Source organism: Dama dama, chromosome 15 (genome assembly GCF_033118175.1).
Source record: "Dama dama isolate Ldn47 chromosome 15, ASM3311817v1, whole genome shotgun sequence".
Lineage (NCBI taxonomy): Eukaryota > Metazoa > Chordata > Mammalia > Artiodactyla > Cervidae > Dama > Dama dama.
Window position 1 is genome coordinate 53,907,174 of NC_083695.1, and position 22,033 is coordinate 53,929,206.

At 40.5% G+C, this 22,033-nt stretch overlaps 1 protein-coding gene across 1 annotated transcript; it reads right to left on the reverse strand.

Moving 5' to 3' along the window:
• Positions 1 to 2,594: 2,594 nt before the first annotated feature.
• On the reverse strand, positions 2,595 to 20,698 carry LOC133069875 (large ribosomal subunit protein eL14-like). Its single transcript, XM_061161334.1, has 2 exons — positions 20,654 to 20,698; positions 2,595 to 3,276 (listed from the first exon to the last, which is right to left on the reverse strand). The coding sequence occupies exons 1-2, from the start codon at positions 20,696 to 20,698 to the stop codon at positions 2,638 to 2,640; spliced, it is 684 nt and encodes a 227-aa protein (XP_061017317.1). The 3' UTR covers positions 2,595 to 2,637.
• Between the last annotated feature and the right edge of the window lie 1,335 nt (positions 20,699 to 22,033).

The following is a 22,033-nucleotide window of genomic DNA, read 5'->3' on the forward strand; positions in this document are numbered from 1 at the left end:
GCGATTTCTAAGGGCTCCTCAGCCATCCATTTTTCCTTTTTGCATTTCTTTTTCCTGGGGATGGTTTTTATTACTGCTTCCTGTACATTGTTATGAACCCTCCATCCATAGTTCTTCAAGCACTCTATTAGATCTAATCCCTTGAATCTATTTGTTACTTCCACTGTATAATCATAAGGGATTTGATTAGATTATACCTGAATGGCTTAATGGTTTTCCCTACTTTCTTCATTTAAGTATGAATTTTGCAATAAAGGTGTTCATGATCTGAGCCACAGTCAGCTTCCAGTCTTGTTTTTGCCGACTGTTTAGAGCTTCTCCATCTCTGACTCAAAGAATATAATCAGTCTGATTTCAGTATTAATCATCTGGTGATGTCCATGTGTAGAGTTGTCTCTTGTGTTGTTGGAAGAGAGTGTTTTGTGACCAGTGCGTTCTCTTGGCCAAGCTCTGTTAGTCTTTGCCATGCTTCATTTTGTACTCCAAGGCCAGCCTTGCCTGTTACTTCAGGTATCTCTTGACTTCCTACATTTGCATTCCTGTCTTCTATTGATGAAAAGAACATCTTTTTGGTGTTAATTCTAGAAGGTCCTGTAGGTCTTCTTAAAACCATTCAGCTTCAGCCTCTTCAGTGTTAGTGGTTAGGGCATAGACTTGGATTGATGTGATATTGAATATTTTGCCTTGGAAATGAACCAAGATCATTTTGTCATTTTTGAGACTTCACCCAAGTACTGCGTTTTGAACTCCTATTGACTATGTGGGCTACTCCATTTCTATGCAATTTTTGCCCACAGTAGTAGATATAATGGTCATCTTAATTAAATTAGATAAATATATTTCTGTCCCACCATCTTGGCCCTCCCTACCACCCCTCTAGGTTGTCAAGGAGCCCCGAGTTGAGCTTTCTGTGTGATACAGCAACTTCTCACTAGCTACCTATTCTACACGTGGTCATATTTGTTTCAGGGCTACTCTCACAATCCACCTTACCCTCTCCTTCCCCTGCTGTGTTCACAAGTCTGTTCTCTATGTCTGTGCTTCTATTCCTGCCCTTAAATAGGTTCATCAGTTCCATTTTTCTAGATTCCATATATGTGCTTTAATACATTATGTTTGTTTTTCTTTTTCTTACTTCACTCTGTAAAACAGGTTGTGGTTTCTCCCACCTCACCAGAACTGACTCAAATGCATTCTTTATATGGCTGAGTGTATTCCATTGTATATATATATATACTACAACTTTTTTATCCACTCATCTGTCAATGAGCGTCTAGGTTGCTTCCATGTCCTAGCTATTTTAAATTGTGTTGCAGTGATCATTGGGGTACATGTGTTTTTTGTTTGTTTGTTTGTTTGTTTTAATTATGGTTTTCTCACGGTATGTGCTCATTCATGGGCTTGCTGGGATATATGGTAGTTTTATTTCTAGTTTTTTAAGGAATCTCCATACTGTTCTCCATGGGCTTCCCTGGTAGCTCAGCTGGTAAAGAATCCTCCTGCAATGCAGAAGACTTGGGTTCGATGCATGGGTTGGAGAGATCCCCTGGAGAAGGGAACAGCTACCCACTCCAGTATCCTGGCCTAGAGAGTTCCATGGACTGTGTAGTCCATGGGGTCACAAAAAGTCAGACACGACTGAGTGACTTTCATTTCACGTACTGTTCTCCATAGTGCTATATCAATTTACATTCCCACCAACAGTGCAGGAGAGTTCCTTTTTCTCCACATCCTCTCCAGCATTTATTGTTTGTAGATTTTTTGATGATGGCAATTCTGACTTGTGTTAGATGATAATTCATCATAGTTTTGATTTGCATTTCTCTAATAATGAGCAAAATCAAGCTTTTTTTCCTGTGTTTATTATCCATTTGTATATCTTCTTTGGATATGTGTCTCTTTAGGTCTTCTGCCCATTTATTGATTGGGTTGTTTGATTTTTGATACTGAGTTGTAAGAACTGTTTGTATAATTTATAGATGAATCCCTTGTCTGTTGGTTCATTAGCAAATATTTTCTTCCATTCTGAGAATTCCTTTTTTATGGTTTCCTTTGCTGTGCAAAAGCTTTTAAGTTTAATTTGGTCTTGTTTGTTTATTTTTGTTTTTATCTTCATTACTCCAGGAGGTGGACTAAAAAAGAGCTTGCTGTGATTTATGTCTGAGAGGTTTCTACCTATTTTTTTCTCTAAATGTTTTATAATATCCAGCCTTATGATTAGGTCTTCAGATGATTTTATTTTTGTGTATGGTATTAGGGAGTATTCTAATTACATTCTTTTCCATGTAGCTAAATTTTCCCACCACCATTTATTGAAGAGATGGTCTTTTCTCCACTGTATATTCTTTTCCCTCCTTTGCCATGGTGTGTGGGTTTATTTCTAGACTTTCTATTCTGTTCCATTGATATAAATTTTTGTTTTTGTGTCAGCATCATCTCGTTTTTATTACTGTAGCTTTGTAGCGTAGTCTGCAGTCAGAGAGCCTGATTTCTCCAGCTCTTTTTCTTTCTCAGGAGTACTTTGGCTATATGGGGCCTATTGTGTTTCCATACAAATTGTACATTTTTTTTTTTTTTTTTAATTTGCCAGCACGTCAAAAAGAACCTTTATTCTGATTTGAATAGCCTCTTACAGACTCATGCTTTCTTGCCAGATGCCTTTGGAGCAGGTGCTTTCTGGGATGGAGCTTTCTGACCCTTCCGAGTTTTAGCAGGAGGTGCGGCCTTCTGGCCTGCGGCCTTCTGGGCAGGAACCTTCTGGGCTGGAGCCTTCTTACCCCTGGTGGTGATCTTTTTCGCTGGAACCTTGGCAGTGGCAGCAGCTGCTGCAGCTGCCCCCTTAGCAGCAAGGGCTTTCTTGGGAGAGGCTTTTAGGAGAGCTGCCTTTTGAAGTTTCTTAACTTCAATTTTGATTAGTCTGTTCCTCATTTTCCTTGCCTTCATGACTTTGTAACGATCAAAATCTGTCATCTTGGCTTTCTTTTCTCTGGCTTCAATCTTCTTGGCCCACCTTGTGGCTGCCCACTTTGCATTGATATCTGCCTTCTCCCAGGCTTTCCGGACATACTTCTGGCAGGCACTGTGTGGGAACTTGAGGATGAAGTCAGTGAGCTGCATGCATTTGAAAGGCATAGCTTGTCTCCTTACTTGAGTGCAAGGTCCATCCACCAAAGCCCTGTTCTGGTCAATAACATCTACAATCGCGACCAGCTTCCCGGCATGAGGCCCAAAGGAGACATAGGCCCCCCGGCCAACCTCTACGAAGTGCCTGAACACCTAAGACCCGCTGAGCGCTGCTGCTCGCCTCCGGCCCCCAGCCCAGGCAAAGCTGGAGCGGTATAGGCTAATTGTACATTTTTTAAGATCTATGTCTGAAAAATCTCACACCACTCTAATGGCAGAAAGTGAAGAGGAATTGAAGAGCCTCTTGATGAGAGTGAAAGAGGAGAATGAAAAAGCAGTCTTAAAACTCAACATTCAAAAAACTAAGATCATGGCATCTGATCCCATCACTTCACTGTATATAAAAGGGAAAAAATTGTAAGCAGTGACAGATTTTAGTTTCTTGGGTTCCAAAATCACTGCAGACAGTGACTGCAGCCATGAAATTAAAAGATGCTTGCTTCTTGGTAAAAAAAGCTATGACAAACCTAGACAGCTTATTAAAAAGCAGAGACATCACTTTGCTGACAAAGATCCATCTAGTCAAAGCTATGACTTTTCCAGTAGTCACATATGGAAGTGAGAGTTGGAACATAAAAAAGGTTGAGTGCCAAAGAATTGATGCTTCTGAATTGAGGTGCTGGAGAAGACTCTTGAGGGCCCCTTGGACTGCAAGGAGGTGAAACCAGTTAATCCTAAAGGAAATCAACCCTGAATATTCATTGGAAGGACTGATGCTGAAGCTGAAGCTCCAATACCTTGGCCACCTGATGCAGAGTTGACTTATTGGAAAATACCCTGATGCTGGGAAATATTGAAAGCAAAAGGAGAAGAGGAATGGTTGGATAACATCACTGACTCAATGGATATGAATCTGAGAAAACTCCAGGAGATAGTGAAGGACAGGGAAGCCAGGTGTGCTGCAGTCCAGGGGGTTGCAAAGAGTCTAGCTCAACTTAGAGACTAAACAGCAACCAAAACAGTGGTTTTATAGGAATTGTGTTGAATCTGTAGATTGCTTTGGATAATGTAGTCATTTTCAGAATATTGATTCTTTGAATCCAAGAATATAGTATATATCCCATTGTTTCTGTCTTATTTAATTTCTTTCATCAGTATCTTATAGTTTTCTGAGTACACGTCTTTTGCCTTCTTAGGTAGGTCTATTTCTAGGTATTTTGTTCTTTCTGATGCAAATGTAAATGGGATTGTTTCCCTTATTTCTCTTTCTGTCTTTCATTGCTAGTGGATAGGAATGCAAGAGATTTCTGTGTATTAATTTTGTAACCTCTAAAGCTGAAATCAAGATTGCCAGGAAAAATATCAATAACCCCAGATATGCAGATGACACCACACTTGTGGCAGAAAGTGAAGAAGAACTAAAGAACCTCTTGATGAAAGTGAAAGAGGAGAGTGAAAAAATTGGCTTAAAACTCAACATTCAGAAAACTAAGATCATGGCATCTGGTCCCATCACTTCATGGCAAATAGGTGGGAAACAATGGAAACAGTGAGAGACTTTACATTTTGGGCTCCAAAATCACTGCAGATGGTGACTGCAGCCATGAAATAAAAAGATGCTTACTCCTTGGAAGAAAAGTTATGCCCCAACTAGAAAGTATATTAAAAAACAAGAGACATTACCTTGCCAACAAAGTCCATCTAGTCAAAGCTATGGTTTTTCCAGTAGTCATATATGGATGTGAGAGTTGGACCATAAAGAAAGTTGAGTGCTGAGGAATTGATGCTTTTGAACTGTGGTGTTGGAGAGGACTCTTGAGAGTCCCTTGGACTGCAAGGAGATCCAACCAGTCTGTCCTAAAGGAACTCAGTCCTGAATGTTCATTGGAAGGACTGATGTTGAAGCTGAAACTCCAGTGCTTTGGCCACCTCATGTGATGAGTTGACTCATTGGAAAAGACCCTGATGCTGGGAGGGATTGGGGGCAGGAGGAGGAGGGGACGACAGAGGATGAGATGGTTGGATGGCATCACCAACTCGATGGGCATGAGTTTGAGTCAACTCTGGGAGTTGGTGATGGACAGGGAGGCCTGGCGTACTGCAATTCATGGGGTCGCAAAGACTGAGCGACTGAACTGAACTGAACTGATCACATTGATTGATATGCATATGTGAAGAATCCATGCATCCCTTGGGTAAATTCCACTTGATTATGGTGTATGATCCTTTTAATGTGTTGTTGGATTCAGTTTGCTGTTATTTGTTAAGAACTTTTGTGTCTATGTACATCAGTGATATTGGCCTGTAATTCTCTATGTTGTGGTATCTTTGTCTGGGTTTGGTATCAGGGTTATGGTGGCCTCATAGAATGAGCTTGGGAGTGTTATTTCCTCTGCAATTTTTGGGAAGAGTTTCAGAAGTATAGGTGTTAATTCTCTAAATGTTAGACAGAATTCACCTGTGAACCTATCTGATCCTTGACTTTCATTAGAAATTTATTAATCACAGTTTCAAGTTCAGTAACTGTCATTGGTCTATACATATTATTCTATTTTTTTTTTTTCTGCTTCAGTCTTGGAAGGTTGTACCTTTTTAATTATTCATCAATTTCTTATAGTTTTCCCATTTCATTTGCGTATAGTTTCTTGTAGTAGTCTCTGATCCTTTGTATTTCTGTGTTGTCCATTGTAACTTCTTTTTAATTTCTAATTTTATTAATTTAAGTCCTCTCCTTGTTTTTTTCTTGATGAGTCTGGCTAAAGATTTATAATTTGTTTATCTTCTCAAAGAATCAGCTTTTAGTTTACTTGTTCTTTGCTATTGTTTTCTTTGTCTCTATTTCATTTATTTCTTCTCCGATCTTTATGGTTTCTTTCTTTCTACTAACTTAATGTTTTGTTCTTTCTCTAGTTGCTTTGGGGGTAAGTTTAGCTTGTTTAGTTGAGATTTTTCTTATTTTCTGAGAATATTATATTGCATAGACTTCTTTTTTAGAACTACTTTTGTACTGTTCATAGGTTTTAGATCATTGTGTTTTCATTGTCATTTTTCAATAGTTTTTTTTTTTTTAATTTCTTCTTTGATTTTTTCAGTGATCCATTGGTTGTTTAGTAACATTGTTTAGATTCCCCTGCACATGTTTGTGTTTTTTACATTTTTTTCCTGTAATTGATTTCTAATCAATTACATTTCTTATAGTGTTGTGGTTAGAAAAGATTCTTCTTATTGTTGTTGTTCAGTGGCCTAGTCATGTCCAACTTTTTGTGACCCCATGGACTGAAGCACACCAGACCTCCCTGTCCATCACCATCTCCCAAAGTTTGCTCAAGTTCATGTCCATTGCATCAGTGATGCTATCCAGCCATCTCATCCCCTGATGCCCTCTTGTTCTTCCCTCAATCTTTTCCAGCATCAGGGACTTTTCCAGTGAATCGGCTGTTTGATGACCAAAATACTAGAGCTTCAGCATCGGTCCTTCCAGTGAGTATCCAGGGTTGATTTCCCTTTTAAAAGTGACTGGTTTGATCTCCTTGCTGTCTACAGGACTTTCAGGAGTCTTCTCCAGCACAACAGTTTGAAGGTGTCAATTCTTTAGTGTTCTGCCTTCTTTATGGTCTACCTCTTACAACCATACATGACTGCTGGGAAGACCATAGCCTTAACTATACAGAGCTTTGTCAGCAGAGTAATGTCTCTGCTTCTCAACACACTGTAGGTTTGTCATCTCTTTCCTGCCAAGAAGCAATTGTCTTCTGATTTCATGACTGCAATCACCATCCACAGTGATTTTAGAGCCCAGAAGAAAAAATCTGTCACTACCTCCACCTTTTTGCCTTCTATTTGTCATAAAGTAATGTGGCAGCCCACTCCAGTATTATTGCCTGGAAAATTCCTTGGACAGAGGAGCCTGGTAGGCTACAGTCCATGAGGTCACAAAGAGTCGGATATGACTGAGCGACTTCACGTTCACATTCACATTCAATGGGGCCAGATGCCATGATCTTAGTTTTCTTAATACTTAGTTTTAAGCTGGCTCTTTCACTCTCCTCCTTTACCCTCATCAAGAGGCTCTTTAGTTCTTCTTTGCTTTCTGCTGTTAGAGTGGTATCATCCACATATCTGAGATTGTTGATGTTTCTCCTGCCTACCTTGATTCCAGCCTGTGGCTCATCCAGCCTGGCATTTCTCATGATGTGCTCAGCATACAGATTAAACAAATAGGGTGACAGCAGACAGCACTGTCATACTCCTTTCTCAATCTTGAACCAATCTTTTATTCCATACAGGGTTCTGTTGCTTCTTGACCCGCATACAGGTTTCTCAGAAGACAGGTAAAATGGTCTTCTAGTCCCATCTCTTTAAGAGCTTTCCACCGACTGTTAAGATCCACACAGTCAAAAACATTAGTGTAGTTGATGAAAAAGAGGTAGATGTTTTTCTGGAATTCCCTTGCTTTCTCTATGATCCAGTGAATGTTGGCACTTTGATCTTTGGTTCCTCTTCCTTTTCTACACCCAGCTTGGACATCTGGAAGTTCTTGTTTTGCATAATACTGAAGCCTAGCATGCAAGTTTTTAAGCATGAGTTTACTAGTATGGGAGATGAGTGCAATTGTGTGATGGTTATCACATTCTTTAGTACTACCCTTCTTGGGAATTGGGATAAAAATTGACCTTTTCCAGTCCTGTGGACACTGTCGGGTCTTCCAGATTCCTGACATTATTGAATGTAACACCTTGATGGCATCATCCTTTAGTGTTTTGACTAGCTCTACTGGAATCCTGTTGATCCACTAGCTTTATTAACAGCAGTGCTTCCTAAGGCCCACTTGACTTCACACTCCAGAATGCCTGGCTCTGGGTGACTGACTACACCATTATAGTAATCTGATCTTTTTTTTTTTTTTTTTTTTGCAGTTCTTCTGTGTATTCTTTCCATCTCTTCTTGATCCCTTTTAGTATTACTAGGTCTCCACCATTTCTGTCCTTTAATGTGCCCATCTTTGGGGTGAAATTTTCCCTTGATATTTCCAATTTTCCTGAAGAGATCCTAGACTTTCCCCTTCTATTGTTTTCTTCTAGTTTCATGCACTGTTCATTGAAGAATGCCTTCTTATCTCTCTGTGCTATTCTTTGGAACTCTGCATTAAGTTGGATGTACCTTTCCCTTTCTCCCTTGCTTTTCACTTCTCTTTTTTCTTCAGCTATTTGTAAAGCCTCCTCAGATAACCACTTTGCCTTCTTGCTTTTCTTTTTCTTTGGAGTTTTTTTTTTTTTTTTTTTTTTGCTGCCTCCTGTACAATATTACAGATCTCTGTCCATAGTTCTTCAGTCACCCTGTTAACTAGGTCTGATCCCTTGAATCTATTCATTCCCTCCAGTGCATATTCATGTTCAGTTCAGCTGCTCAGTCATGTCCAAATCTTTGCAACCCAATGGACTGTGGCACGCCAGGCTTCCCTGTCCATCACCAACTCCTAGAGCTTGCTCAAACTCATGTCCCTTGAGTTGATGATGCCACCCAACCATCTCATCCTCTGTCGTCCCCTTCTCCTCTTGCATATTCACAGGGGATTTGATTTGTGATGTACCTGGCTGGCCCAGTGGTTTTCCCCGCTTTATTTTATTTAAGTCTGATTTTTGCTATGAGAAGCTGATGATTTGAGTTACAGTCAGCTACAGGTTTTGTTTTTTCTGAATGTGTACAGCTTCTGCATCTTCAGCTACAAAGACTATAATCAATTTGATTTCAGTATTGACCACTTGTGGCTGAGTGGTAAAGAATCTGCCTGCCAATGCAGGAAATGCAAGAGATGTGGGTTCAATCCCTGGTAGGGAAGATGCCCTGGAGAAGAAAATGGCAACCCACTCCAGTATTCTTGCCTGGAAAAATCCCATGGACATAGGACCCTGGTGGGCTACAGTCCGTTGGGTTGCAAAAAAGTCAGACATGAATAAGCATGTATGCAACATGTGTAAACTCATCTCTTGTATTGTTGAAAAAGGGTATTTGCTATGATCAGTGCATTCTCTTGGCAGAATTTAGTTAGCCTTTGCCCTGCTTCATTTTGTTCTTCAAAGTCAAACTTGCCTATTACTCTAGCTGTCTCTTGACTTCCTACTCTGTCGTTCCAAACCCCAGTGATGAATAGAACTTTTTTTGTTGTTAGTTCTAGGAGGTCTTCTAGGGTTCATAGAACTGATTAACTTCAGCTTCTTTGGCATCAGTGGTAGGGGCATAGACTTAAATTACTGTGATATTGAATGACTTGATCACTTTGGCATTTTTGAGGTTGCACCCAAGAACTACATTTTGAACTGCAAATCAATTTTTTGTTGATTATGAGAGCTACTCCATTTCTTAGGGAATAGATAGGATTTCAATTTCTGTGAATTTACTGAGGCTCGCTTTGTGGTCCAAGGTGTGATCTATCCCTGAGAATATTCCATGTGTTCTCAAGAAGAAAGTATATTCTGCTGCTTTTGAATGGAATATAATACAAATATCAATTAGGTCCATCTGGTCTACTGTGTCATATAAGGATTGTGTTTCCTTACTGATTTTCTGCCTGGATGATCTGTCCATTCATGTAAAAGGGCTGTTAAAGTTTCTAACTATAATATGTTACTGTTGGTTTCCCCTTATGGCTGTTAGCATTTGCCTTGCATATTGAGGTGTTTCTACATTGGCTGCATACATATTTATAATTGTTATGTCATCTTTTTGGGTTGATCTTTTGGTCATTATGCAGTTTTTTTTCTTGTCTCCTGCATTGGCAGATGGGCTCCTAATCACTGGACCATCAGGGAAGTCCCTCTGTTGGTCTCTTACTTTCAAAGGCATTTCTCATTTCCTGCATTTGTACTCTGCATTACTCTCCTCAATGTATCATATTTCTGTGTGGATGTTTTCCTGATTTTACTGTTGTTGTTCTTCAGTTTCTAAGTCATGTCCAACTCTTTGTGACCCCATGAACTGCAGCATGCCAGGCTTTCCTGTTCTTCATTATCTCCGGGAGTTTGCTCAAACTCATGTCCATTGAGTCAGTGATGCCTTCCAACCATCTTATCCTCTGCATCCCCTTCTCCTCTTGCCCTCACTCTTTCCCAGCCTCAGAGTCTTTTCCAATGAGTTGACTCTTTGCATCAGGTTGCCAAAGTATTGAAGCTTCAGCTTCAGCATCAGTCCTTCCAGTGAATATTCAGGGTTGATTTCCTTTAGGATTGATTGGTTTGATCTGCTTGCAGTCTAAGGGACTCTCAAGAGTCTTCTCCAGCAACACAATTCAGAAACATCAACTCTTTGGTGTTCAATCTTCTTTATCGTCCAACTCTCACATCCATATATGATTACTGGAAAAACCCACACACTTAGTTGCTCGGTCATGTCCGACTCTGTGACCCCATGGACTGTAGCCCGCCAGGTTCCTCTGTCCATGGGGATTCTCCAGGCAAGAATACTGGAGTGGGTTGCCTTGCTCTCCTCCAGGGCTCTTCCCAACCCAGGGATTGAACCCAGGTCTCCTGCATTGCAGGCAGATTCTTTACCGTCTAAGTCACCAGGGAAGCAGAAAAACCAATAGCTTTGACTATACAAATGCTTGTCGGCAAAATGATGTCTCTACTTTTGAATACTCTGTCTAGTTTTGTCATAGCTTTTCTTCCAAGGAGCTAGTATCTTTTAATTTCTGCATTCACCGTCCACATTGATTTTGGAGTCTGAGAAAATGAAATCTGACACTGTTTCTACATTTCCCTATCTATTTGCCTTGATGTGATAGGACCATGCCATGATCTTAGTTTTTTGAACATTGAGTTTTAAGCCAGCTTTTTCGCTCTCCTCTTTCATCCTCATCAAGAGGCTCTTTAGTTTCTCTCCTCTTTCTGCTGTTAGAGTTGTATCATCTGCATATCTGAGGTTGTTGATATTTCTCCTGGTAAACTTGCTTCCTGCTTGTGAGTCATCCAGCCAGGCATTTCACATGATGTACTCTGCATGTAAGTTAAATAAGCAGGGAGACAATATACAGGCTTGATGTACTCCTTTCCTAATTTTGAACCAGTCTGTTGTTTCATGTCCAGTTCTAATTGTTGCTTCTTGTCCTGCACATAGTATTCTCAGGAGACGGACAAGGTAGTCTGGTTTTTTTCTTCTCTTTAAGAATTTTCCACAGTTTGTTGTGATCCACATGGTCACAGGCTTTAGCTTATTCAATGGAGCTGAAGTAGATGCTTTTTTGGAATTCCCTTTCTTTTTCTATGATTCAGTGACCATTGCCAATTTGATCTCTGGTTCCTCTGCCCTTTCTAAATCCAGCTTGTATCTCTGAAAGTTCTTGGATTTTATATTGCTGAAGCCTGGCTTCAAGGATTTTGAGTATTACCTTGCTAGCATATGAAATGGATACTATTGTGGGGTAGTTTGAACATTCTTTGGCATTGCCTTTCTTTGATATTGGAATAAAAAACTGACCTTTTCCAGTGAGCTTTCCCAGTTAAGATTTTCTTTTTTTTTATTGTGAATATTTCCCACCCACCCACCCCCACACACCTCCCACCACCCTCCCACCCCCAGCTTTTTGCTTTTTGTTGTAAAGCTGGTTTTGTGGTACTGAATTCTCTTAGCTTTTGTGGTGCTGAATTCCCTTAGTTTTTGCTTGTCTGTAAAGCTTTGGATTTCTCCATTGAATATGAATGAAACCCTTGCTAGGCAGATTATTCTTGATTGTAGGTTTTTCCCTTTCATTACTTTTAAATATTTCATGCTACTCCCTTCTGGCCTGCAGAGTTTCTGCTGAAATATCAGCTGATGACCTTATGGAGATTCCCTTGTATGTTATTTGTTGCTTTTCCCTCATTGATTTTAATATTTTTCTTGTCTTTAATTTTTGTCAGTTTGATTAATATGTCTCTTGGGGTGTTCCTCCTTGGGTTCATTGTGAATGGGATTCTTTGCACTTCCTAGACTTGAGTGTTTTCTTTCTCATTTTAGGTAAGTTTTCAGTTAAATCTTCAGATATTTTCTTTTGTTCTTTCGCTTTCTCTTTTCCTAGTGAGAAAAGATAATAAGAATACTGGTGTGTTTAATGTTGTCTCAGAGGTCTCTGAGACTCTCCTCATTTCTTTTCATTCTTTTTCCTTTATTCTGCTATAGGGCAGTGATTTCTACCACTCTGTCTTCCAGTTCACTGATTCATTTTTCTGCCTAATTTTTGTACTATCAGTTCCTTCTAGTGTAATTTTCATTTTAACACATTGTTGATGGGAGACATATCAGTATATTTTAGAGCATGATACAGTTAACATCACCATGCAAAGTTGTTAGAGCTTTAAAGTGATCAAGGGTTCACTATTCAATTTATAATTGTCATTATCACTCACATTTTGCTTTCTTTGGTTTTTGTTTCAACCTTGTGTGTATTGTGAATGCAAGTTTATCATAAAATTTTCAAAAATGACACGTTGCAAAATTTCTCTTTCTAAAAGATCCCCTCATAAAGATCCACCTTTTCAACTATCAGGTAAAATAAAAGAATACATTCTAGAGGAAATAATACCTCAGGACTAAAAATGTCACCACAAAGTGTTATATCTGCTCTTCCAGGGGGAAGCACATGGAATATTTGTAATAGATGTTCTGTCCCTCTGCACAGAGGTGCCTTCTATACTGCCTATCACACTCTAATGAAACATTAGAATGCTTTAATAAGACATGTACAAAGTTGCAGATAAATGCATTAAGTGCCAAAAATGTTGGTATTTATTCAAATGTGGTTGATTCAACATTTGTTTTTGTTGTTGTTCAGTTGCTCAGTCTTGTCTGACTATTTGTGACCCCATGGACTACAGCACACCAGGCATCCCTGTCCTTCAGTATCTCCTGGAGGTTGCTCAAACTCATGTAATTTGGGTCAGTGATGCCATCCAACCATCTCATCTTCTGTCAGCCCCACCTCCTCCTGCCCTCAGACTTTCTCAGCATCAGGGTCTTTTCTAGTGAGTCTGCTTTTCACATCAGGTGGCCAAAGTATTAGAGCTTCAGCATCTGTCCTTCCAATGAATATCCAAGGTTAATGTCCTTTGGGATTGACTGGTTTGATCTCCTTGCTGTCCAAGGGACTCTTAAGAGTCTTCTCCAGCGCAAAGTTTGGAAAGCATCAATTCTTCAGTGCTCAGTCTTCTTTATGGTCCAACTCTCATATCTCACATGGCTACTCAAAAAACCATAGCTTGGATTAGATGGACTATTGTTGGCAAAGTGATGTCTCTGCTTCTTTTTTTTTTTTTTATTATTAGTTGGAGGCCAATCACTTCACAACATTTCAGTGGGTTTTGTCATACATTGATATGAATCAGCCATGGATTTACACGTATTCCCCATCCCAATCCCCGCTCCCACCTCCCTCTCCACCCGATTCCCCTGGGTCCTTCCAGTGCACCAGGCCGGAGCACTTGTCTCATGCATCCCACCTGGGCTGGTGATCTGTTTCACCATAGATAGTATACATGCTGTTCTTTTGAAATATCCCACCCTCACCTTCTCCCACAGAGTTCAAAAGTCTGTTCTGTACTTCTGTGTCTCTTTTTCTGTTTTGCATATAGGGTTATCGTTACCATCTTTCTAAATTCCATATATATGTATTAGTATGCTGTAATGTTCTTTATCTTTCTGGCTTACTTCACTCTGTATAAGGGGCTCCAGCTTCATCCATCTCATTAGGACTGGTTCAAATGAATTCTTTTTAATGGCTGAGTAATATTCCATGGTGTATATGTACCACAGCTTCCTTATCCATTCATCTGCTGATGGGCATCTAGGTTGCTTCCATGTCCTGGCTATTATAAACAGTGCTGCGATGAACATTGGGGTGCACGTGTCTCTTTCAGATCTGGTTTCCTCAGTGTGTATGCCCAGAAGTGGGATTGCTGGGTCATATGGCAGTTCTATTTCCAGTTTTTTAAGAAATCTCCACACTGTTTTCCATAGCGGCTGTACTAGTTTGCATTCCCACCAACAGTGTAAGAGGGTTCCCTTTTCTCCACACCCTCTCCAGCATTTATTGCTTGTAGACTTTTGGATAGCAGCCATCCTGACTGGCGTGTAATGGTACCTCATTGTGGTTTTGATTTGCATTTCTCTAATAATGAGTGAGGTTGAGCATCTTTTCATGTGTTTGTTAGCCATCTGTATGTCTTCTTTGGAGAAATGTCTGTTTAGTTCTTTGGCCCATTTTTTGATTGGGTCATTTATTTTTCTGGAATTGAGCTGCAGGAGTTGCTTGTATGGTGCTGGGAAAACTGGTCAACCACTTGTAAAAGAATGAAACTAGAACACTTTCTAACACCATACACAAAAATAAACTCAAAATGGATTAAAGATCTAAATGTAAGACCAGAAACTATAAAACTCCTAGAGGAGAACATAGGCAAAACACTCTCCGACATAAATCACAGCAAGATCCTCTATGACCCACCTCCCAGAATATTGGAAATAAAAGCAAAACTAAACAAATGGGACCTAATGAAACTTAAAAGCTTTTGCACTACAAAGGAAACTATAAGTAAGGTGAAAAGACAGCCCTCAGATTGGGAGAAAATAATAGCAAATGAAGAAACAGACATAGGACTAATCTCAAGAATATACAAGCAACTCCTGCAGCTCTCTGCTTCTTAATATGCTGTCTAGGCTTATTGTACCTTTTCTTCCAAGGAGCAAGCATCTTGTAGTTTCATGGTCATGCGGTCACCATCCACAGAGATTTTGGAGCCTAAGAAAATAAGGTCTATCATTGTTTCCATTTTTTCTCCATCTATTTGCAATGAAGTAATGGCATCAGATGCCACGATCTTAGTTTTTTGAATGTTGAGTTTTAAGCCAGATTTTTCACTCTGTTCTTTTACCTTCATCAAGAGACTCTTTAGTTCCTTTTTGCTTTCTGCCATTTGGGTGGTGTCATCTGCTTGTCTGAGGTTATTGATATTTCTCCTGGAAATCCTGATTCTAGCTAGAGATTCATCCAGTCCAGCATTTCACATGATGTACTCTGTGTATTAGAGAAGGAAATCGCAACCCACTCCAGTATTCTTGCCTGGAGAATCCTATGGACAGAGGAGCCTGGTGGACTCCTACATGGGGTCCATGGGGTCACAAAGAGTCAGACACGACTGAGTGACTAACAACAACAACAACTCTGCATATAAGTTAAATAAGCAGGGTGACTATGCAGCCCGTCATACCTTGACATACTCCTTTCTCAATTTTGAACCAGATCATTGTTTCATGTCCGGTTCTAACTGTTGCTTCTTGACCTGCATACAGATTTCTTAGGAGGCAGGTAAGGTGGTCTGGTATTCCTACATGTTTAAAAACTTTTCCACAGTTTGTTGTGATCCACACAGTCAAAGGTTTTAGCATAGTTGATGAAGCAGAAGTAGATGGTTTTATGGAATTGCCTTGCTTTCTCTATGAACTAGTGGATGTTGCCAATTTGATCTATGGTTCCTCTGCCATTTCTAAATCCAGCTTGTACATCTATAAGTTCTCAGTTCACATACTGTTGAAGCCTCGCTTGAAGGATTTTGAGTATTACCTTGCTAGCATGTGACATGAGTGCAGTTGTGCGGTAGTTTGAACATTGGCAGTGCCCTTCTTTGAGACTGGAATGAAAACTGAACTTTTCCAGTCCTGTGGCCATTGCTGACTTTTCCAAATTCACTGGCATATTGAGTGCAGCACTTTCACAGCATCACCTTTTATGATTTGAAATAGTTCAACTGGGATTCCATCACCTCTGCTAGCTTTGTCCATAGTAATACTTCCTTAGGCCTACTTGATTACACAATCCAGGATGTCTGGCTCTAGGTGGGTGATCATACCATTGTGGTTATCGGGTCATTAAGACTTTTTTCTTGTTTACAGTTCTGTGTATTTTTGCCACTTGCTCTTAATATCTTCTGCTTCTGTTAAGTCTGTATTATTTCTGTCCTTTATTGTGCCCATCTTTGTATGGAATGTTCCCTTGATATCTCTGATTTTCTTGAAGAGATCTCTAGTCTTTCCCATTCTATTGTTTTTGTCTATTTCTTTGCATTGTTCACTTACGAAGGCTTTCTTGTCTCTCCTTGGTATTCTTTGGAATTCTGCATTCAGATGGGTATATCTTTCCTTTTCTCTTTTGCCTTTCACTTCTCTTCTTTGCTCAGGTATTCGTAAGACCTCCTCAGACAACCATTTTTCCTTTTTGCATTTCTTTTTCCTTGGGATGATTTTGATCACCATCAAAACGATTTGTACAGTGTCATGAAGCTCGATCCATAGTTCTTCAGGCACTCTATCAGATCTAATCACTTGAATCTATTTATCACTTCCACTGTATAATCATAAGGGATTTGATTAGGTTATACCTATGTGGCCTAGTGGTTTTCTCTGCTTTCTTCAATTTAAGTCTGAATTTTGCAATAAGGAGTTCATGATCTGAGCCACAGTCAGCTCCTGGTCTTGGTTTTACTGACTTAGAGCTTATCCATCCATCTTCGGCTGCGAAGAATACAATCAGTCTGATTTCAGTATTGACTATCTGGTGATGTCTCTGTGTAGAGTCATCTCTTGTGCTGTTTTCCTCTGATGGATAGGGCCATTTTGAGGGGTGTGTTTTGAGGTAGCTGTGAGCTCAGGATGACTTTAGGCACCCTGTCTGCTGATGGGTGGGACTGTGTTCCTATTTTATTGATTGCTTGGCTTGAGGCTTACCAGCTCTGGAGCCTTTAGGCTGTTGGGTGGGCTGGGTCACGGTGCTGAAATAGGGATCTCTGCCAGAATGTATGCTGATCAATATTTTCTGGGGCCAGTCTGCCACCTGTGTTCTTGCCCCCACAGTGAGTGACAGTTAACCTCCACCTCTCCAGCAGACCCTTCCAGACCCCTAGTTAGATTTAGCCCTGCTTCCTAGGGAGGTGTTATAGATTTGTGCTGGTTCCCAACCCATGTGAGGTGTTGTGTACCCTGAGAAGTGGTGTTTTGTAGGAGAGATCTCTGTAACCCACCAGCTCACTCCCTTCTGTTCCACCAGAGCTATATGCTCAAGGGGTGCTTGCTATGGGGGCTAGGTGGGCCCTTCTATTGTGGAAGGCTGATTTTTGTTGGATAGTCTGGAAAGTGTGGCTGGCCCCCAGTCTGATTGGTTTCCAGGCCCTGCCTTGTTCAGAGGCTTCTGTCTGCTACTGGGTGGGGCTGGATTGTAGGGTGACTGACTGTGGGGCTAAAGGTCCTGGATCTAGTGTTGACTTGTTGGTGGATGGGACCAAGATCCCTGGAGGATTCCAGGACTAGTGCCAGTAGACAGGGCCAGGTTCTGGTCCTGACAAGTTAGAGGGAGAATTCCAAAATAGCAGCTGTCAGCATCAGTGTCGTTGTGATGGTAGGCGCTCCCCAAAATGATTGCCACCCGTGTCAGCATCCCCAGCATGAGTTCCAGTTGCCTCTTTCCTCTCTGGCAGGGGTGGGAGAACTTTCCAAGATCAGCAGGTGGGGTTGACTCAGGCTTCTTTCAAATTACTGCTTCTACTCTGGGTCTCAAAACATGTGAGATTTTGTGGGCTCTTTTTTAGAACAGAGTCTCTATTTCCTATAGCCTTCTGGCTCTCCAAAATTTCCACTGGCTTTCAAAGCCAAATATTCTAGGAGCAAATCTTCCCAGTGCCAAACCCCCGGGCTGATGATCCTGATGTGGGGCTAGGATCCCTCACTCCTTAGGGAGAACCTCTATAATGTTAATAATCATCCTGATTCTGGGTTACCCCTCCAGGACTCGGGGTCTTAACTATACAACATTTCTACCCCTCCTACCCATTTCCCTGTGGATCCTTCTTTATAGCTTTAGTCATTGAAGATCTTTTCTTTCAGTCTTTAGGTCTTTCTCATCAATAGTTGTTCTGCGAGATAGGGAATGGACTTGTGGACACGATGGAAGAAGGAAAGGGAGGCACAAATTGAGACAGTAGCACTGACATATACACTATTATATGCAAAATATTAATACATAGCTAGTGGGAAGCGGCTGTGTAGCACAAGGAACTCAGCTTGAAATTCTGTGATGACCTAGAGGGATGAGATGGCGGTTGGGAGGAAGCCTCAAGAGGAAGGGGATATATGTATGTTTATAGCTGATTTACATTGTTGTATGGCAGAAAGCAACACGTCATTGTAAAGCAATTGTCCTCCAGTTAAAAATTAGGTGCTCTATAAAGACTTGTAATTTTGATGTGCCTGTGGAGTTGGTGAGCTGAAGGTCTTCCTACTTTATCATCTTGGCCACTTCTTTCCATGTATCATTTTAAGTCAAAAAGAAAATCATCTTGTTGTAATACAAATAAACAACTCTTAAATTGTCTTCTGGGTAAAGCTAATCTTTTCACATATCAAATATTTTGAAGTGAAGTATGCCCAAATTTGTTCTTTTCTCTGTGATAACCTTACCTCCAAAGAGCCCTTCTATTACCCCTATAACATTACTGCTTTTCTAGCTGCTTCCCGTTAGTCTCAAGATGACACAATTTCCATCACCTCTCCCAGCCAAAAAGAATAAAGGAAACAAATTTCTAGGCTTTCACAGAGTCCTTCTCCAGTCATTCAAACAATGTTTCTTTGTATCTAAACTTTGAACCAGTGCATTTAAATGGAGAAAGTAGTGTAAGTCAAAGGGAGTTTTCTGAAGGTAGTTATGCCTGTGCCTGTGCTGAGATCAGAACAAGTTGAGTTGGTCATTGAAAAGTAGAAAGATAGAAAGGAATGCGAAGTTCTATATATGACTGGAAAGCCTGGAAGCTCAGCACACTGTTAGGAGCATGGGGAGCTACCTTCTTTTAGGGGTTTGATTGCATCCTTAGGGCATCAGGAGCTGTTGAAGGGAGCTAGGAATGCCAAGATAAAATGGGCATTTAAAAAGCATTGGCCCTGAATATGAATAGATTGGAAGGAGATAAGGAGTAAAGGAGTGGAGATTTTAAATATGTATATATATATATATATATTTATAAAAGTTATTTTTACACATGAGAAAATTAATTTTACACACGAGGAGTAAGAGCAAAGTAGTAACGTTCCCTTGAACTCAGACACAGAGAAAAGAAGCAGTATGAAGCTCAAAACTTTTAGCATACATATCCTTTTATTTTGTTATATGTTTCAATTCTTTTTAAGTAAACTTAATCTAGGTAAAATACGCAAACATACAATTTCATGAGTGTTCACAAAGAAACACACCCCTGTCCCCATTCAGATCCAGAAATTAAATGACCAGCACCCTACGAGAGCCCCTCTTGTGCCCTCTCAGTCTATACTTCTCCAGATAAAACTATTATCTTAACTTTGATCCCTATGGATCTTTGAAATTAATTTTTCTCCTAAGAAATGAGCTACCACATATATCTGGAAACTTGAACATGAAAAGAATCCCAAATTTAATCTAGTTCAGTGGTTTTTGAGACATTAAAACTAAACAATAGAATAGTTTCTTCAAAATGAAATGCCACATACATCCCTAATATGTGAAACAGATATCAGAATTTCTCTGATTGACTCAGAATTAGAAATCTGGAGTGGGGAGGGGGATAGGAAGGAGGCTCAAGAGGGAAGGGATATATGTATACTTATAGCTGATTCATGTGGTTGTGCAGCAGAAGGGAACACAACTTTGTAAAATAATTATATTTGCAATTAAAAACAATAAAAAAATTCTGGAGCTTGAGAAGCATACTCATTGCACATCCCCTTCCTTTAACACATATTCAATGGATGCTTAAACAACCCAGATTTGAACTTCATGTGTCCATCTACTTATATGAAGTTTTTCACTAAATACATACTATAGTGCTACACAATCCATAGTCAGTTGTATGTAGAACTGTCGATGCAGAGGGCTGACTGGGAGGTTGCAAGCTGGTCTACTGCACGGAGGTTGTGCTCATAACTCAGGTGCTGTTCAAGACTCAACTGTTTTTCCCTACCTACCTATTCCATTCTGGTGAACTCTAAGATATTACTTCCATGTCCTGAGGTTTTATGGAAAACTCAGTTTGAAAATCACCAGTCTATTGTAAGCTCTTTCTTTTGAATAGGGTTTGGTAGACTTTTCCAGAAAAGTCTAGACAGTGAATATTTTAGACTTTCATTGCCATATTGCTTCTTTCTCACTATTCAACCCACATGCTGTTGTGGTGTGAAAGGAGCTTTAGACAATATGTATTGACTTTGTTCCAATAAAACTTTATTTACGAAAATAGACTGGGGGTTGAAGTGGATTTGGCCCATGGGTTGTAGTATGCCAAACTCTGCTTTTGAAAAATAAGGAAAAGTAGGTTCAAAAAAGTAAAAGAAACTTAAATTTTCAGAATTTTATTACTAAAGGAATAAATGCTCTCCCTAGGAATTGTAAATTTCCCAGTCCTGTGACTTATGTGATTTCTATAGGACTCTTTGCTTCTCAGGCCACTAACCCTCATCCTTCTCGCCCCAAGTGGCCCAAGTAACTTACTGCACCAACTTTAGATGGTCTGGGTTCTAAGCCTGTTTCCGTCATTACCCTGTTAAAATGTATGTTTGGCACAACGATCTTCATTATAACAAAGGACTAGAAATTTGAGTGAATTCTATCAAGTCTTTACTGCCCCCTCACTCAGGGTTTAGTGATATATTCTGGTATCTTCTACTTGAGAATGGATTATTCACATTGCTGAATTCCCACACTGAGTCTAATCAGCCCTTGACTTTATTCTGTGCTTGCTAGTTGTATCAACAAGAATGGGCAAGGTTATGATCTTAAAATAGGTAAAATCAAATCTTAGTGTTTCCAAACAACGATATATTCCACCATAAAACCTTTGTGGATTGGTAGGCGCTCTGCTTTTCTTGATTTCAGTCCTCACTCTGCTTCTAAAGCTGACATATCAGCCATGGATGAAGAATTGCCCATTGCAGCAATAGAGGGAAGGGAGGATGTACTGAAGCAAGAATTGGCTTTTAACATTCCTGCTTAGAGTAATGTGTGTGTTAATTGCTTAGTGGTGTCTGACTCTTTGTGACTCTTTGTGACCTTAGCCTGCCAGGCTTCTCTCTCTGGCGATTGGGAATGTGATCCATCTTGCATGGGATTTCCCAGGCAAGAATACTGGAGTGGGTTGCCATTTCCTTCTCCAGAGGATCTTCCCAACTCAGGGATGGAGCCCCAGTCTCCTGCATTGCAAGCAGATTTTTTACCCTCTGAGCTACCCAGGGAGCTTAGAGTGACAGGCTCCCCTTTCAATGCCCAAAGCAAGCCAAAGGGCTAATCCTGCCTTCCCTGAGGCAGAGGATTCCTCAGGGAGGGATATAGGAGGTTGGTGAACTGAAGTCAAAATCCTGCTGAAGTCTCTACTATCATTTCTCCCGAGAGGACTAAGATCCATCATGCAAATTAAGCTCCTAGTATCCTGTCCTGGTGGCTCAGACGGTAAAGCATCTGCCTACAATGCGAGAGACCCGGGTTCAATCCCTGGGTTGGGAAGGTCTCCTGGAGAAGGAAATGGCAACCCACTCCAGTATTCTTGCCTGGAAAATCCCATGGACGGAGAAGCCTGGTAGTCTACAGTCCATGGGGTCGCAAAGAGTTGGACCCGACTGAGTACTTCACTCACTATCCCGTCCTGGGGGACTTTCCTAGTGGCTCAGAATTCCCCTGCAATGCAGGAGACCTTGGTTTGAACCCTGGGTCCAGAAGATTTCCTTAGAGAAGGAAGTAGCTACCCACTGTAGTATTCTTGCCTGGAGAATTCCATGGACAGGGAAGCCTGGCATGCTGCAGTCCATGGGGTTGCAAAGAGCCAGACACGACTGAGCCACTAACACTTTCACTTTTCATCCTGCCCTGGTATACCAG

Bases quoted from the DNA above. Each gene is read 5' to 3' on its own strand.
- LOC133069875 (XM_061161334.1), bottom strand. From the start codon at position 20,698: ATGACGGAAACAGGCTTAGAACCCAGACCATCTAAAGTTGGTGCA. The intron at 3,277-20,653 runs GTAAGTTACTTG...AGCGGGTCTTAG, and splicing joins GACCATCTAAAGTTGGTGCA to GTGTTCAGGCACTTCGTAGA.